General features: G+C 38.2%; 1 protein-coding gene across 1 annotated transcript in view; it reads left to right on the top strand.

Annotated features, from left to right (window-relative positions):
* DIP2C (disco interacting protein 2 homolog C) overlaps positions 1 to 19760 on the top strand; it is a 412525-nt gene that overhangs the window by 73806 nt on the left and 318959 nt on the right. The window contains exon 3 of the mRNA XM_042782247.1: positions 13598 to 13723. Within this exon, the coding sequence (XP_042638181.1) occupies positions 13598 to 13723 (126 nt within the window). The remainder of the gene's footprint in view (positions 1 to 13597; positions 13724 to 19760) is intronic.

The raw sequence follows: 19760 nt of genomic DNA, 5'->3' as shown, positions 1-19760 counted from the left end.
TTGACTGCTAACCAGAAGGCTGGCGGTTCAAACCCACCAGCCACTCCTTGGAAGGAAGGTTGGGCAATCTACTTCTGTAGTAATACTGCCTCAGAAATCCAAAGAGGGGTCACTAGGAGTCAGATTCAACTTGATGGCAGTGAGTTGGAGATTTTTGATTATTAAAATCATGTAGAAATATCCTCTGTCCAAGCTATATATATTCATGGGTATAATCCTATTTGCCTTCCCACACCTATTCAGCTTGTGTGTCTATCTATGTATTACTGTTATTACAGGATTGTGTATTAATAGTATTTACTTTTGTGACATTTAACTCTTGTGCTCCTCCCAGTGTCTTCCTTTGCCTTTGCGCAAGGTCTCAAAATTTACTCAAAATTAGTGTGTATCCTGATCCCCCCCTCCCCAAAATGGAAATTGTTCATAAGGTCAGTGTGACTATATCTTAACCTCTCTCATCTCGTAATTGATTCTTTATTTCATTTCTGCATTAGATAAGTGCATCCCAGGTACTATGAGGAGCCAACTGTGTGATTGTTGATTATTTTGCATTTTATTGGCTAATTACTAATTAGAGGAAGAAATTTTGTGTATTTTTAAAGAAAATAGATCAATTAAATATAATCTTGCATTAAAATCTTTCTCTTAATTTTAACTTGTGATTAGAAACCTTACAACTGAAAACATTTTCCTAAGGCAAATGAACTAAGATTTGGAATCATAGTGAAAGTCTCTGTAGGTAACCTAGGTAACCTTCAGTTATAATAACTGCTTTGACATGTTAACTATTGCATTATATAGTGGTTACTGAAAAACAAACAAAAAATTGAATCCCACGTATTATGCCTTTTAATTCAAAGTTTGGGATTCAGTATAATTTTCTTTTGAAGAAATGCTTATGTGATGATCTGAACTATTGTTCTCTCTTAACCTCAGCTACTTTCACTTAAACCTAACATTCTGATTACCCAGTGCTGCTCTGACAGGAATATGTACCTCAAATGGGATAGCTTTAACAAACAGGAGTTTATTCTCTTACAGCTTGGAGGCTTTAAGTCCAAGTTCAAAGTGCCAGGCTCTGGGGGCTGGGTGAAAACCCCTCGAACTTGGGCTTCAGCTCTGCCTTTTGCTTCCAGTCCAATGAAGCTACTGGCTGCTGAGGCTAACAAGCCCAATGTCAACAAATAAAATGGCATAGTCCTGATTTTACCAAACCACATGGCAGGACATTGATTCAAGTCTATTGAAAGTTCCAAAATCAGCAGAGCATGGCAGGCTGCTGAACAACAACACGGCTACATGCAGGGTTCAAGTGTGCCATAAACTAGAGACGATCCCCAAGGTTTCTCCTTATATACGGGAAGCAGGAAGCAGACCACATACCCAAAGCAGCTACTCAGCTGCTTCAATATATTCCACCATGGAGTTAATTACCAATCTCACTATGAGAAATAACTACTTTCAGCTGCCGAGCCATTCAACCGGCCCAGCCAAGTTGACACACAAACTTCACCACACCTAATGTTTCTTTTTTACTTATATCACAAATTAAAAAATTCCTATTACTGAAAGATTTTATTTAATACACTTTAGTTTTCCATGACGATAATTAGAAGTCACTCTCAATCAAATAGAGTTTGAAATTATATTTTATTTACTTTGGATAATCTTATTAAATTATTTAATTAAAAAAGGAAGATAGTTTCTGGCTCTGGAATTGAGTTAAAGGTTTCTATCAGATCAACAGACTCTCCTACCACAGACTACAATAATATACTCTATTGTTTGTTGAAGCAATAAACTCTAGACCCACACAGTATTAAAATAGTTACTTAAAAAGTACTTTTATAAAAATAGTTATTTGAAAGCCATAGAAAACAACTCCTAAAAATAGACTGAAAATGAAAGGAAGACTTGAAAGATGAGTACAGCACTGTTTTGGATATCTAGTGCTGTTATAATGGAAATACTACAGGGGATGACTTGCAGAAACAGGGATTTATTCTCTTACAGTTCAAGACACTATAGAAGTCCGTGTTCAGAGTGCCAGCTCCAGGGCCTGGTTGAAAGCCCCTTGACCTTGGGCTTCAGCTCTGCCTCTTGCGCCCAGCCCACTGAAGCTGGAGGTGTGCCTTAATCCAGACAGCTGCTGGCTGCTGAGGAAGACAATGTTTGCAAATAAAATGGCACCGTTCCAAGATTATGAAGCAACATGGCAGGCCACTAGTTCAAGTTTAAGAACAGTCCCAAGATCAGCAGGCAGCATCACAGACTGCTGAATGAAGACTTGGCTAATTACAGGATCCAAGCATGCCAAAAAGCTCAGAGACGTGTCTCAAAGCTTCTCCTTATGTACAGGAAGCAGACCACATCCCTAAGGTAGCTGTTCACAGCAGTTTCCACCATGGATTTGATTACCAGTCTCATCACGGGGAATAACTATATCTAGCTGCCCAGCAATTTAAAACCAGGCCCAGCCAAGTTGACATATAACCTTCACTACCACAAACACTGTGGTGAGATTCACATTTTTTTTTTTTTTTTGCCTTGAGGTTATTCCTCAGTTGTCACTTCTAAAACCCAGAGAGAAAGCCAGAGTTACTGGCATAGAAGTGTCAGGGGATAGAATTTGAGATTGTCAGAAAAAGTTGGTGTTCTGGTTACCTAGTGCCGCTCTGACAAGAAATATAATGGGATGGCCTTAACAAACAGGAGTTTATTCTTACAATTTGGAGCCTTTAAGTCCAAGTGCAAAGTGCCAGGCTCTAAGGGCTTGGTGAAAACCTCTCTACCTTGAGGTCCAGCTCTGCCTCCTGCTTCAGGCCCACTGGAGCTAGAGGTGTTTCTTTACTCAGACAGCTGCTGGCTGCTGAGGCTGAGAAGCCCCAAGGTTGACAAGTAAAAAAGCACAGTCCCAGTGTTACCAAACCACATGGCAGGCTATTAACTTAAATCCATTGTAAGTCCCAAGGTCGGCAGAGCATAGCAGGCTGCTGAGCAATGACATGGCTACAGGCAGAGTCCAAGCATGCCATTCCCCAGAGCTTCTGCTTATATATAGGAAACGTATCACATTCCCTAAGGCAGCTACTCAGCTGCTCCCACCATGGAGTTGATTCCCATTCTCATCATGAGGAATACTATATCCAGCTGCCTGGCCACTCAACCAGGCCCAGCCAAGTTGACACACAAACTGAACTACCACAGTTGGAAAACCAGAAAATCCACTGCCATCAAGTCAATTCCGACTCATAGCGACCCTATAGGACATAGTAGAACTGCCCCATAGGGTTTCTAAGGCTATAAATCTTTATGGAAGCACAGTGGCTCATCTTTCTCCTGTAGAATGGCTGGTGGGTTCAAACCCTTGACCTTTTGGTTACCAACCAAATGCCTTAACCACTGAGCAACCAGAGCTCCTGAAAAGGTTTGAAAAGATTGGAAATTAAGGGGGATATCTCTGAATGAACTCCATTTAAATTTTGGGTAGATTCTAGAGACTTCTGTGTATGCAATCCTGACAAAAAGTAATACAACCAAAAACCGAGCCACTGTGTTGGGTCAATTTCCACTCGTAGCAGACCTATACGACAGAGTAGAACTGCTCTATAGGGTTTCCAAGGCTATAAATCTTTATGGAAGCATACTTTCACATATTTTTCCTGTGGAGTGGCTGGTGAGTTCAAAGTGCCGACATTTTGGTTAGCAGCCAGATGCTTTAATGACTCCAGCACCAAAGCAACAAAAAGCACTAGGAGGAAAAAATATAGCTTGTAGAAAACCATTCCTAAGTGAAAGAAAATCACTACTAAACACATCATGATTCAAGTGAAAAAAATGAAGAGAAAATCTTGAAATCATTTAGAAACCAAGATCAGGTTATATAAAGGGGTACAACAATAAAATCAATAGCTGACTTCTCCTTAGAACAATGGAAGGACATCATTAAAATGCTGTGTGAAAAGAAACAAACAAAACTTGTCAATACAGAATTCCATAATTACTAAATATATGTATATATTTTAAGTGAAGTAGAGTTGCTTCCACTGGAGCTCTAGTAGTATAGTTATGAAGGCATTGGCTGCTAACTGGAATGTTGGTGGTTTGAACTCACCAGCCACTCTGCAGGAGAAAGATGAAGTACTCTGCTTCTATAAAGATGTATAGCCTTGAAAACCCGGGGGGGGGGGGGGATGCTATGAGTTGGAATTGACTAGATGACAGTGAGGTTTTTTTTGTTGTTGTTGCTGTTGTTCTTTGGAGAGTTGCTTCTAGCTTACAATGTAGTAGCCTGGTCAGACTAATACTCTCTTAGATAACAATGATCAAATTGTCTCCTTACCCCTTTTTTTTTTTTCCTATTTGGAAGGCCCTAGAGAAGGGCTGAAATTAAGAGGAAGAGCTATGGTGGCTAACCAGAAGGCTGGCAGTTCAAACCCACCAGCCACTCCTTGGAAGGAAGACTGGGCAATCTACTTCTATAGAGATACCGCCTTAGAAACCCAAGGAGGGGTTGCTATGAGTCGGAACTGACTCTACGGCAGTGAGAGACTCTTGAATTTTAGGAACTGAATCTGATAATATTTGTGAGTTTGCAGCATTTTCCCTAGAATCACTCTCCATGGCTGGGTCATGGTGGGTGAAGACTACAGGCTTACTGGCTACAGTGTCAGAGGAGACAACTCAGGGACAAAAAAGAATTCAATGGTAGCCAGCCTACACTGTGAGAAATGGTAAAGGAAGTACTTCAGGCTAAAAGGAAAGGGACAATAGATGGAAACTCAGATAGAAAAGAAAGAATGAACATATCTATTAATAATGAATAAGTGAGGTAATATAAAAGACTATCTTTTTCTTAATTTCATTAAAAGATAGCTGTCTGTTTAAAGCAAAAACTATAACATTGTGCAGTGGTAGTTATAAATGTATTTGTAAAATATATAACAGAAAGCATAATGATAAATAAAACTGGTTACAAAGTTCTGTTCTTTTTTTTTTTTTTTTTGCAAAGTGGCACAGTGTTAACTGTGTTATGAATACATATTGTAATTCCTACAGCACCCACTCATAAGTAATATATAGAGATACGGCTAAGAATGAACTAGAGGAAGAAAACTGGAATACTAGAGAACAAAAAACTTGCTTAAGCCCAAAGTAGACGAGAAAAGAGAAATAGAGGAATAAAAATCTGATGAGACACATGAGAACTAAAAATTATAGATATGTCTAAGATAAAACTCTTAGAAGAAAATTTAGGAGTATTCCTTTGGGCCCTAGTTTTTAAAAATAGATTCTTAAATATGGCACCAAAAACGCAAGCAGCAAAAGTCAAAACAGATAAATTAGACTATATAAAACAAACAAACTTTTCTGCATCAAAGGACTTATCAGCAAAATGAAGAGACAATTTGGGGAAACCATATATCTGATGGAGTTTAATATCCAGAATATATAAAGAACTCCTACAACTTAATAAAAAGACAGATAACCCAATCAAAAAATGGGCAAAGGACTTGAACAGACATTTCACCAAAGGGGATATACAAATGGCCAACAAGCACGTGGTCATTAAGAAGCCAAAACTAAACCTGCTGCCGCCGAGCTGCCATCAAGTTGATCCTGTTTCATAGCAACCCTACAAGACAGAGTAGAACGGCCCCATAGGGTTCCCAAAGTTGTAATCTTTACAGAAGCAGACTGCCTCATCTTTCTCTTATGGAGTGGCTGGTGGGTTTGTACCACTGACCTTTCCATTAGCAGCCAAGTGTTTAGCCACTGTGCTACCAGGGTTCCTTAACCAAAATAAGTAGGAAAAAGATAAATTTAGTAGCCAAAAGCAATTAAGAAGAGACATATCTAACAAGTTTGATAAAATATATATATATATATATATACATATATATATACACACACACATATATATATCAAGATTGGGCAATCTACTCCCGTAGAGATACTGCCTCGCAAACCCAAGGAGGGGTTGCTATGAGTCGGATCGACCTGACAGCAATGAGTTTGGTTTATAGATAGATACATAGATACATAGATAGATAGATAGATAGATAGATAGATACATAGATAGATAGAGATATATGGTCAATATCAGGAGTGAATTAGAATTTCTCACTGCTGTCCTTGCAGATATTAAAAAGATAATGATAGACTATTATGAAAAACTTTATGCCATGGGATTTGATAAATTAGATCAAATACACAAATTCCTTGAAAAACTCAATTTAGCACAACTGACATACAAGACAGAAATTTTCAATATCCTTCATTAAAGATATTGAATAAATTATAAAATAGTTTTCCTTAAAGAGAGTTTCCAAGCCCATATAATTTCACTAGGCTTCTATCAAATTTTGAAGAAAGAACTAATTAAAATCTTACACAAGTTCTTTAGGAAATAAAGGAGGAAATGACACTTCCTACATCTTTTTCGGATGTGAAAAACCTGTGAATAGCATTGTGAGAAGAGTACAGACCAATGTCCCTGAGGAACATAGTGCTGGAAGGCAATTCTCCTTGGGTCTTTTGCATTTCTGTGTATCATAGGAGTAGAGGCATAGGCTACACTTTCTTCTAGACTGTCTTTTAAGGGATGTTTGCCTAGTGTAACAGCCTTGCAAGATAGAAATTTCATCTCTTTCCAGAGCAAAAAGCAGGTTTCTTTACAACTTGGCAGATGGAGATGAGATAGTACCTCCACTGGAGCAAAAGACAGACATGCTTACTGTTTACTATGATAAAGATAATGTCTTCTCCAGAGCTAATAGGCCTTTTTATTTTCCTCATTTAAAAGATTTGGGGTATCCTAAGATCAAGACTCCTCTCCTTTACTCCTGGTGAAAGGAGCTCCAGTGGCATAGTGCCGAAGGCATCTGACTGCTAACCTGAAGGTTGGTAGTTCAAACTCACCAGCCACTCCGCAGAAGCAAGACTGGGCAGTCTACTTCCATAAAGATTTACTGCTTTGGAAACCCAAAGGGGGTCACTATGAGACATAATTGACTTGAAGGCAGTGAGTTTGGTTTTTTTTGTTGTTTTTTTAAGTTTAAGATCAAAATTCCTCTCCATTAATCCAATACACTGCATGTGCAGATGCCACCCAGGTCTCCTCATGTTTTCCTGTAGGAATTGGTGCTTGAGCAACTGGCACAAATGTGGAAACTCTGGCTACTCTATTGCGATGAGTAATAAAGTTCTTTGTTTCTGATCCAGGAATCTCATGTCTTCTGCAACATCTGTGAAACTGTGGCACACTAACCTATTAATTTGCAAATAGGGTATAATCACATACATACAATCACATACAATCATAGTTCTTAACATAAAAAACAAAAATCTTTCAACAAATTTTTAGGAAATTGAACCATGAAATAATAATGCACCATAACCACTTAGGATTTATATCAATAATGCTAGTAGTTTTTAACACGGCTTAACATTCAAAAATCAGTGTCATTCACCATATTAGCAAAATAAAAGAGAAAACCCATTTGAATATCTCATTACATGTAGAAAAAAGGATTTGACAAAATTCAGTGTGCATTCTTTATATAAAATTCCGTCAAATTAGAGACTTTCTCCATCTGATGGAGGCCATTTATGAAAAACTACAGCTAACATCATTCTTAATGGTAGAAGATTGATTGCTTTACACCTAAGATAGGAAACAAGGCAAGGATAGGTGCTCACACCATTGTCATTCCACATTATAATTATCGGGGGTCCTTAACAGTGAAGCAAGCCAAGCTGAAAAAAAAAAAAAAAAAGATAACTGCTATGAAGGAAGACTTAAAACTGTATTTATTTACAGATAATGTGATTTTTTTTTAGAAGATTTTAAGAAATTTACAAAACAGCTACCAGAACTATTGTGAATTTTGTAAGGTACAGATTATAAAGTCAAAATACAAAATAAATTGTTTTTATATTCACTGGAAAAGTGGACTAAAAATAATTCCATTTACAGTAACATCAAAAAATTTCAACACTTAGGAAGACCTCCACAATGAAAGGAGTAAAACATTGCTGATAGAAATTAAAGACAAAATAAATGGACAGATATACTATATTCAAGAATGGAAAGGCTCAGTGTTGTGAAAATATCATTCTTTTTACTTGATCTATAGCTTTAGAATGAATGAATGCATTCAAAATCCTAACAGTTTTTGTGGAAATTGCAAGGTCTATTTAAAATTTCCACGAAAATTCAATAGAATTTGAATAGACAAAACAGTCTTTAGAAGAATGAAGTCAGATGACTCACACTACCTGCTATCAAAATTTATTGTAATTCTACAGTATTTGAGATAGTGCAGAATCAATATAAAGTTAGATAAACAGACTAACAGTATAGGATATTTAACCTATTGCTGTCCAGTCTGGAAGCTCTGGTGGCATAATGCTTAAGGCATTTGACTGCTGACCAGGAGGCTGGCAGTTCAAACCCACCTGCCACTCCTCAGAAGGAAGATTGGGCAATTTTTTTCCGTAGAGATATGGCCTCGGAAACTCAAGGAGGGGTCACTATGAGTCTAATCGACTTGACGGCAGTGAGTATGGTTTTCGTTTTTTTGGTTTATAGGACATATGGTCTCTGTCACCACTACTGAACTGCATTTAACAAATATTTAAGTACCCATTTACTGGTATTGCTGGGATATACCAACCAACCAAACATATTACCATCAAGTTGATTGTGATTCATGGTGACCCTGTACAATACAGTAGAACTGCCCCTTGGGTTTCCAAGATTGTAAATCTTTACAGAAGCAGACTACCAAATCTTTCTCCTGCAGAGCGGCTGGTGGGTTGGAACTGCCAACTTTTCAAGCCTTCTTCACTTTCAGTAAGCCAGGTTGTGTCATCTGCATATAGCAGGTTATTAATGAGTCTTCTTCCAATCCTGAAGCTATATTCTCATAATCAGTAGAATAGCTAAAGTGAAAACGACTGACAGTACCAGGTGCTGAGGAAGCTGTGGCATAACTGGAACTCTTATGCATGACTGATAGGATGTAAAATGGTACAACCATTTGTCAGACAGGTGGGCATTTTCTAAAAATTGACATACACTTGCCTTATGGCCTAGCCACTATGCTTCTAGGCATTTCAAAAGAAATATATGTCCAAATAAAGATATGCACATAAAAGATTTTAGATAATAACCTGAAACTAGAAAAACCCAACATATTCACTAAATGGACAAACATGAACAAATTTAAGATATATTTATACATTGAAATAGTTCTCACCAGTAAAAAAATAAAGGAGCTTCTTATACTTGTAACAACATGGATGAATTCCAAATGTAGTATATTGAGCAAACAAAAAGTATACTCTGTAATTATATAGAAACTATATGATTCTATGTATATGAAGGTCAAGATCAAGGAAACTGGTCAAAGTAGTAAACAGTGATTGTTTATTGAGGGAGGAGATTGGAATCAAACTGAACAAACTACGGTACTAAGTAATAAGCTACTTGCATATAGTGTATAAATCAGTTGTCATTGAGTCAGTTCCAATTCATGATGATTCCATGTGTGTCAGAGTAGAACTGTGTTCCATGGGGTTTTCAATGACTGATTTTTCAAAAGTAGATCCGTAGGCCTTTTTTCCAAAGCAGCTCAGTGTGGACTTGAACAACCAGCCTTTCTGTTAGCAGCAAGTGTGTTAATGGTTTGCACCATCCAGGGTCTCCATGTGGTGTATAGTAATGCTGTAAAACAAGGATCGACAAACATTTTCTGTAAAGGGTCAGATAGCAGATACTTTTGACATTGTGCTGTCTGTCCCAACAATCCATCTCTGCCTTTGAAAATTAAAGCAGCCATAGACTTTACTTTCATGAATGGATGTGGCTGTTTTAACAAAATATTATTTAGAAAACTTTATGCCAGGCTGAATTTGACTTTCAGTTTGCTGATCCTTAGTATAAAATAGGGTTGTGTTGAGCTACTAACTGAAAGGTTGGTGGTTCAGATCCACCCAGAGGCACCTCAGAACAAAGGCCTCTAAAAGATTATAGCCATGAAATCCTATGGAGAGCACGTCTACTCTGGAGTAGATGGGGTCACCATGAGTCAGAATCAACTTGAAAGAAGTAGTTTGGTTTTACTGGTTTACTCTAAAATATTACCAGATCCTCTGGCAGCTGCTGGTGTATAGACAAGATGATTAATCAGGGCTTCCCTATATGCTACATGTAGTCAATGCTCTTAGCTGCTAACACAAAGGTTGGAGGTTCAAATCCACCCAGTAGCACCTAGGAAGAAGGAGTTGACTATGTACTTCTAAAAAATCAGCTATTGAAAACCCTATGGTGCACAGTTCTTCTCTGACACACATGGGGTGGCCATGAGTCAAGGCAAAGGACCAAAATAAAATCCAAAGCCATTGTTGTCAAGTCAGTTCCAGCTCATAGTGAACCTACATGTAGAATAGTGTAGAACTGCCCCTATTGGGTTTCCAAGGCTGTAAATCTATATGGAAGAAGATTGCCACATTTTTCTCCCATGGAGCAGCTGGTGGGTTTGAACTGCTGACCTTTCAGTTAACACCCAAGTGCTTTAACCACCACACTATCAGGAGTCCTAGTTTTAAGGAAGGTTTCATGAAGGGGCTAAATATCTGTAAATTCATAAATGATATCATTGTAAGTATAAAGTACAGATGAAGGATGTGGACTCTACAGTCAATCTAATCCTATTAATGCCACTTTTCAGTTTTATACCTTTGAATCTCGTAAACTCTGTTTCCTCATTCATAAAATGGGAATGATGAGAGTAACTTGTCCTTAGGATTGTAGAAGATTATTAAGTGTGGTCGTATCTGGTCTGGACTGCTGCCTTCTAACTGGTTTCCGAGCTTCTACTCTTGTTCTCTTATAGTCTTCCTCACAGAAGCTAGCATGATCATACCAAAATATAAATCAGATCATGGCATTCTTCTGTTTAAAATCCTCTAATAGGATATGAACTATTTGCCCTGAACTTCAGTGTATCTTCATCCTATTGAATCCTTCTGCCTTTGACCACCAGTCTTCAATCACACTGGATATTCTTTCTTTCTACCACTACCATGCTAATGCACATTTAGGACCTTTAGGCTGGTGGTCAGTCAGGCTTTATTTTAAGGCCGGGCTCCCGAGAGGACGGGTGCCGCAGGGTTGCAGCTGCTCAGCTTGTCTTCGGGGCTGGCTTTATGTTTGTGTTATCAATGGATAACGTCGAGAAGAATGGGAATTCCAGAACACTTGATTATACTCATGAGGAACCTGTGTATAGATCAGGAGGCTGTTGTTTGAGCAGAACAAGGGGATGCTGCATGGTTTAAAATCAAGAAGGGAGTGAGTCAGGGTTATATCCTTTCACCATACTTATTCAACTTGTATGCTGAGCAAGTAGTCCAAGAAGCTGGATTATATGAAGAAGAACAAGGCATCAGTATTGGAGGAAGACTAATTAACAACCTGTGATATGCAGATGACACAACTTTGCTTGCTGAAAGTGAGGATGACTTGAAGTACTTACTGATGAAGATTAAAGACTACAGTCTGCAGTATGTATTACACCTCAATATTAAGAAAACAAAAATCCTCATACCTGGTCCAATAGACACCTTCACAATGGATGGAGAAAAGATTGAAGTTGTTCATATTACTTGGTTCTACAGTTAACACCAATGGAAACAGCAGTCAAGACATCAGATGATGTATTACATTGGGCAAATCTGCTGCAAAAGACCTCTTCCAAGTGATGAAAAGCAAAGATCTCTCCTTGAAGATTAAAGTGCGCCCAACCCTAGCCCTGGTATTTTCAGTTGCCAAATATGCATGTGAGAGCCGGACAATGAATAAGGAAGACCAAAGAAGAATTGATGCTTTTGAGTTGTGGTGTTGGAGAAGAATGCTTAGAGTACCATGGTCTGCTAAAAGGACTGACAAATCTGTCCTGGAAGAAGTACAGCCAGAATGCTCCTTGGAAGTGAGAATGGCCAGACTTCGTCTCACCTACTTTGGTCATGTTATCAGAAGGGACCATTTCCTGGAGAAGGATATCATACTTAGTACAGTGGAAGGTCAATGAAAAAAGGGAAGGCCCTCAAGAAGATGGATTGACACAGTGGCTGCAATTATGGGCCCAGGTATAACAAGGATCATGAGGCTGGCACAGGACCAGGTAGTGTTTTGTTCAGCTGTGCACAGGGTCTCTATGAGTCGGAGACAACTCAACAGCACCTAGCAGCAACAGGCTGGTGGTTTCCTATGCCTTGTAAATTCTTATCTTGACAGCCAGAGGCTAGTTCATTTTTATTCAGATTTCAAATTAACAAAGCTCTTTCCTGACCTCACAATTCAGAGTAGCCACTCAGTCTATTATATCTTATTTTAAATTCTCTATCCTATTTAATGGAACTCTGGTAGCATAGTGGCTAAGGCACTTGACTGCTAACCAGAAGGTTTGAACCACCAGCCACTCCTCAGAAGGAAGGTTGAGCAATCTACTTCTATAGTAATACTGCCTTGGAAACCCAAGGAGGGGTCGCTATGAGTCAGGTCCCACTTGACAGCAAGTAACAACAACAACAACATCCTATTTAATGGTTTGTCCTTTTTTCCTGAAGAGATTAAGCTGCATAAGATACAATAACTTTATCTCCCACTGCTCCAGCCTTTAAGACTCTACCTTACAAAGTAAGCATTCAATAAATATTTGTGGAATTAGTGAATTAATACAATGGATTAATATATATAAAATGCCTAACATAATGCCTGACCCACAGATGAGTACTCAGTAAATGTTAGCTGTAATCATTACTACCTGTAAGATACACATATTCTTTTTAAAGCAAATTGAAATTAATTATGAAGGTTGAAAATGTGACTTGTACCTATGGCTTCCAGCCAAGCAAGATAGGCATATGAGCTGAACATTTACATTAGGCAGATACACTCCTTGGAGAGAATAATCGGGGGAATAGAAGGGCTGTGTATGCACAGTGAGACAGCTCAAGGGTTAGGAGTGCTTGGAGGGAAGGACACAGGGAGAGGTAACTATGGGGAGGATGTGGGAGGGGAGCTGTTGCATTGTGGGGAATGGTAGTCAATGTCATGAGACAAAGTGCACGTGAGCTGCTGCATGGAAAACGAATTTGCTCTGTACACTGTCACCCAAATCATTCATTTATTCATTCATATATAAATGAACAAATAAATAAATAATAAAGAAAGAAAACAAACCTGTGAAGAAATATATGAGTATCAAAATCCATTCACCCAAAGAAGAGAAAAATCACAGAGAAATTTACAGCCAGTATTTGGTTATTGAATATTGATTCTATGGTAATAAATGAGTAATTAAACATCTTTGAATGAGTTTTAATGTCTTCTAACCAGAGCTTACAAACTAGTAGATTTAAACTTATTTTTCTGTCCTTCTCCATCTATCTTTTTTTTTTTTTTTTTTACAATATCCGTAGGAGCTTTGCCAGAGGGCCAGAGAGAAAAGGAGAAAAAGCACTGGCCATTATGGTCTTAACTGAACAATGGTGTAATTGAGCTCGCTCGCTCTCTCTTTTTTTTCAGATGTTCATACTGAAGCTGTTCAGGCAGCTCTCGCTAAACACAAAGAAAGAAAGATGGCAGTGCCTATGCCTTCCAAGCGCAGATCCTTGGTTGTGCAGACCTCGATGGATGCCTACACACCTCCAGGTGAGTCACATTGTCACTGCCTCTGCCCCTTAAAATCTAGAAGTATGCCATTAAAATTAATGGATTACTCCCTTGCTGTCTTTTTAGCTTTGGAAAGAATGGTGTGAACCAAAAGCCCAGAAACAGAATATATACTCTAAATTAAACTTGGAAGGAAAATTAGTATTATGTATGTGCCTATATAACTTCATATTTCAAACTTTTTATTGAGACTCATAAATATGATAATAAAATACTTGTAAAGTCGAACAAAATTTCATGAATTTAACTTGAACATGTACCAAAAGGGAGTTTGTACCTGCAGAGTACTGACTCCATTTGCACTTTTTTTCTGTTCAGGCTGTTATATGTTTATTTGCAGTGCCTTTTAAATATAGATATGCTCTGTTGATTTGTTTAATATATAAAGCGAATTGAGAAATCAATGCAGCTATGTTGAGCAGAGGCCCTCAAACATCTTCTGTAAAGTTCTAAATAGTATTTTTGGTTTTGTGGGCCATATGATCTCTATTTCAGCTATTCAGCTCTGCCATTGCAGCACTAAAGCAGCCTTAGACAATATGTAGGAGAATGCGTGTGGTTGTGTTCCAATAAAATTTTATTTAACAAAAAGATGTGATAGGCTGGATTTGGCCCTGGGCCAGCCACCCAACTTCTGATCTACCTGATTGAATGTAGTATCCCATTTCTGTTTGTTATGTAATACTGCTTTTATTTAATCCTAAATTTGGTATAACTACCTGAGTTCTCCATTTTGCAGTGCCCAAATAATTATACTCTGTATTTCAGGATCTTCAAAGCCATAGTGAAACAGAAAATTAAAGTTTCCAGGTATCTATTGGAAGCATGAAGGGTTGAACCTACTTGATGTGATCTTTTGTTTCTGTGGTTTTGATTCCAACATTATATATGTCATTGTTGCAACTCTATCTTTTGCATAAACTTAAGTTACCTAGCATACATTTTGGAAAGGTTTAAATGCTATGATTTTTTTTCCCACCAGAGAAACAATAGGAATAGTTGAATGTACATAATACTTTGTGGAGCATTTTCATAATTTGGACTTCAGACTTGAGTGTTTGCAAGTAGACAAGTTAGAGAAGCACATACTTCAAACAGTAAATATGGTCAAGTATATATCAGTATTACTTTAAATGGTTTTAAGTATTCAATTTTACATGCCTTTGAAAGTGAACATACTGAGCTTTATAAGACAATCTTTTTTGTTTTGTTTTTTGATCTATAGGCAAACCACCAGATGTTCTTCCTCTCAAAAATACGATGCTAGTCCACTGAGTCCTTTTTGCTAATTTGCTTTCTTAAGTCTCCCTTCTACCTTCATGCTGATTCACAACACATAATTTGGGGCTATTCAAAAATCAGTATAATTAATACCCTGAATTGTGTTTGTTCATTTACTTTATGGTCATGGTTTCCAAAATTTATAATGTAAAATTTAATTACTTTAGATGTATTGTGTGTGTAGTGTAGCAAAAGAGATTGGCCTTATAAGAATAGTAAAATCACTTATAATTTTTTTAGAGAAATCTTTGGAATTAGGCAATATTCAGACTTTTTCTGAATCACTTTTTATTATGGGAATGATGAGTTTAATTGTAGAATTAATGTGATTTTTTTTTTTTTTGTTTATGCACTTATGTCATACTGATCTATCCATTGAAAAATGCTATTGTGATGAATTTTCAGAAAACTCTTGTTTCACAAATTTTATAAAGCATTAAAAAATCATTGTTGGAAATGTTATTTTCTTGAAACATTTGCACTTAATTACTTGACTAGCCTTTTCATGTCCTGCATATAATAAGGTTTGCAAACTGTCATTCCGGAATCTTAGTGGTAGTATCACTTGGGATAATTTTGTACAGTCATCATGAAACATTTTATTTGCAATCTGCAAGTGGATTGTGACTTGGGACAAAGTTCTGTTCCAACAACTGTCTTAAGTCGGTTCTGATGTAAATCAAGTACCTCAATTTTTAAAAGTTTCATTATTATTGCATTTTATTATTAATATCTTTATAAATCAGTTAGTGTTTTGTACACTAACTCATAAAATTGAACATCTGAGAGTAAACATCTGAGAAGGATAGCAATAGCAAATTACGCATTGCATCATATTACTAATGATAAGATATATAAAAAACAAAACAACAGATCGTCCTAAGTGCTGTTCGAATATGTTGTAAGTCAAGGATGACCTGTAGTTTGTGATTAGCAGTATTTTCAACAATCTTCTACTGGAGAAACTTTCTTTTAGATTTTGCATGTAAAGAATACAAAAACAGATGCAAGACTTTGATTTCTAGCAATAATGGAGTAACTGGTACCAGACCATTCCACTATAAACAATTATGAAACTGCACAAAACAAATAAAAGCTGTTTTTAGATAGTTTAACTACAGGCAGTACAAAACTGCAGTACCTGAGAAAAGGAAAACTTATATAAGGTCAGCCCCACAGTTCCCAAGTTCTCTGTCTGGAGAGAATTTTCAGACCATGACAAAGAGTTGGAGTCTGATCAAAGCACAGCAGTACTACTAAGTTGAGGAGGCAGAGATCAGAGTTCCTGGCAGGAGAAAGGGCTAAAATCTGTAGGTTGTACATTTTAGAGGACAGAACTCTACAGGGCAGAAGGAATTCTGCAAAGAAGGAACCCTAGAAGTCCTTGCATCATGGAGATTGAGTTGTGCAAACCCATTGAAGACCAACTGAACTTAATTAATTAGATGGCAGCTACTGTGGGGTTCAAACTAGAGTTTGAGTGGTGCTTGGTGAATAGTATTGAGAGACATTGAAATTCTGTCTCATTTCAGTGGAAATATCTCCTTAATACCTCTTTAACATACCTGGTATCCAGCTGAGACATGAAATAGGTTACACTTTAAGAATGAGGACTACACATTAGAATGATACCTACAGTAACCAAACCATCAAGTTAATTCCAACTCATAGCAACCCTGTAGGGTTTGTTATTGTTGTAGTAGTAGTTGTTGTTATGTGCCATCAAGTCTGACCCGACTCATAGCAACCCCTCCTTGGGTTTCCCAGGCGGTATCACTATGGAATTAGATTGCCCAACCTTTCTTCTGAGGAGTGGCTGGTTGGTTTGAATTGCCAGCCTTCTGGTTAGGAGTCATGTGCCTTAGGCACTACACTACCAGAGCTCCTGTAGGGTTTACAAGGCTATAAATCTTTAAGAAAGCAGACTGCCTCATTTCTTCCACAGAGCAGCTGGGGGTTCGAACCACTGGCCTTTTGGTTAGCAACCCAATGCTTTTAACCACAGTACCACCAGAACACCTTGGACCTACATTAAGAAGACTTAAAACCAAGCCCCAACAGGATGCATAGGAGAATGGGAGTTGAAGGTTGAGTCTTGCCAAATTAGGGGACCAAGGTAAACACCTTGAGCTTTTTCACAAATCCACATTAAAAAGAATAAATCCACGCCTGTTCACATTCAAGATGATCAGTCAGTAATTGAACTGCCTGCCAAAATAACAATCAAAAGCCTTCAGAGGGAGATGACAGAATTCAGAGTCTCCCTACATATTATCCAAAATGTCTAGTATGCAATAAAGAATCACTACATATACAATCTACTTCCGTAGTGATACTGCCTCAGAAACCCAAGGAGGGGTCGCTATGAGTCGGGTCCGAATTGACGGCACATAACAACAACAACATATATACAAAGAAACAGGAAAAATGCAATCTATAGTCAAGATAAAAGCAGTCAGTAGAAAATGAACACAAGATGGGCTCTACTACAATGTCAGAAGTCACTAACTACATGTGACTATTGAGGACATAAAATGCAGCTACTGTGAATTGTATTTACTGTTTTCAGCAACTTAACATGAAAAAAGGAGCTCTGGTAGCATAGTGGCTAAGACACTTGCCTGCTAACCAGACGGCTGGCAGTTCAAACCCACCAGCCACTCCTTGGAAGGAAGGTTGGGCAATCCTACTTCCGTAGGAAACCCAAGGAGGGGCCGCTATGAGTCGGGTTTGACTTGACGGCACATAACAACAACAACAACAATTTAGGGAGCTCTGGTAGCATAGTGGCTAAGACACTTGCCTGCTAACCAGACGGCTGGCGGTTCAAACCCACCAGCCACTCCTTGGAAGGAAGGTTGGGCAATCCTACTTCCGTAGTGATACTGCCTCGGAAACCCAAGGAGGGGTCGCTATGAGTCGGGGCCGACTCAATGGCACATAACAACAAACAACAACAGCATGAAAAAAATGGAGATATTTCATTAGCAGTTTTTATATTTATTATACGTTGACTGATAATATTTTAGGTATTTTGAGTTAAATAACAATGTATTATTAAAATTAATTATGCCTATTTCTTTATATGATTTGGTCTCTTCCCTAAACCGTTATGTGGCACAAACTGTCCAAGATCATAATGTCAAAATAAGCTTTATTTTTTAATTGTGTTTTGGGTGAAAGTTTACAGAGGAAATTCACTTTGCATACAGCAGTTCACATAGACTTTATCTCATGACATTGACTACAATTTACCACAATGCAACTTCTCCCCTCTCACTTCTTCCCAATAGTTACCTCTTCCCTGTGTCCTTCCCTCCATGTACTCCTGCCCTCAGAGCTATGTCCCTGTGCATACACAGCCCTTCTATTCTCCCATAACTGTTCTCTCCAAGGAGTGTATCTTTCTAATGTAAATGTTGACTTCATATGCTTGTCTTTTGTTTGGCTGCAAGCCACAGGTGTGGGTTCAATTCCAGACCTGAAGGGCAGCTAGGGGCCATAGTCTCAGTGGTACCATCAGGCTTTATCAGACCAGCAAACTTTTTCTTCCCACAAATGATTTTGAGTTTTGTTCCACATTGTTCTCCCTCTTTATCCAGGATCTCCTACATAGATCCTCCTCCGAGTGGTTGACAGTGGATGCCCAGGCATCATCTAGTTCTTCTGGTCTCATAGTTGTATAGGCCGAGGATCGCATGGTGTATCACTCACTTGGACTAATTGTTTCCATGAATCTTTGGTTTTCTTCATTCTTCTTTGCTGTGGATGAGGAAAGACCCATTGTTACATCAAGATGGCTGCTTGCAAGCTTTTAAGATCCCAGGTGCTACTTGCGAAAGTAGGAGGTAGAACAATGTTTTGTGTAGTATGTTATGCCAGTTGAGCTTGATGTCCCCTGTGACTATGGTCTCAAGCCCACAGGTCCAACTACTCACTCCCTCTGGGTAGCTGGCTGTGACCAAGAAGTGAGTACAACCTTGTCCCTTTTCAGCTCTACGATACACCTGGGAACTCTTACAGAACATACCAATACGCTTGTAGAAACATTGTCTGCCAACCCTATACATGGTCTTGGGCATACTTCCCCCCACATAGACATATGTAATAGTTCAGCTTTTCCACCAATCTATCCACTCACATATCCATGTTTGTCTTCTCTGACAATGTAGTGATGTATGTGCAGAAGGGTACATCTTTGTTTTCTGTACCTCCCATGTACTTCTCTATGTCTTCCTCTTCTTCAGTGCCACCATGTGGATCACTCACATTCTCTTCACCCAAATCAATACTTGTATCTACCTATCTGACAGTGTTCCTGACCGCCCCCTCCCATCCCTGGTAACCAACAAAGAAAATTTCCTTCCATATAGAAACCTTTCTTTGACTTTTTACAATAACGACTAATACAATATATGTCCTTATGCGATTGATTTATTTCACTCAGCATAATGTCTTCCAAGTTCATCCACATTATGCAGTGTTTTACAGATTCTACGTTATTCTTTAGGGTTGTGTAGCATTCCACTGTGTGTATGTACCATAGTTTGGTTATCCATTCCTCAGTTGATGGACAGCTAGGCTGTTTCCATCTTTTGGCTATTGTAAATAGTGCTGCGATGAACACGGGTGTGCATATGTCTGTTCTTGTCCTGGCTCTCACTTCTTTAGGATATATACCTAGTAATGGAATGGCCAGGTCAAATGGTGTTTCTAATTCCAACTTTTTTTTTTT

The sequence above is a fragment of the Orycteropus afer genome, unplaced genomic scaffold (genome assembly GCF_000298275.1).
Source record: "Orycteropus afer afer isolate SDZICR_OR568_19922 unplaced genomic scaffold, OryAfe1.0 scaffold00271, whole genome shotgun sequence".
NCBI classification, from domain to species: domain Eukaryota; kingdom Metazoa; phylum Chordata; class Mammalia; order Tubulidentata; family Orycteropodidae; genus Orycteropus; species Orycteropus afer.
This window is presented reverse-complemented; position numbering and strand designations above follow the sequence as displayed.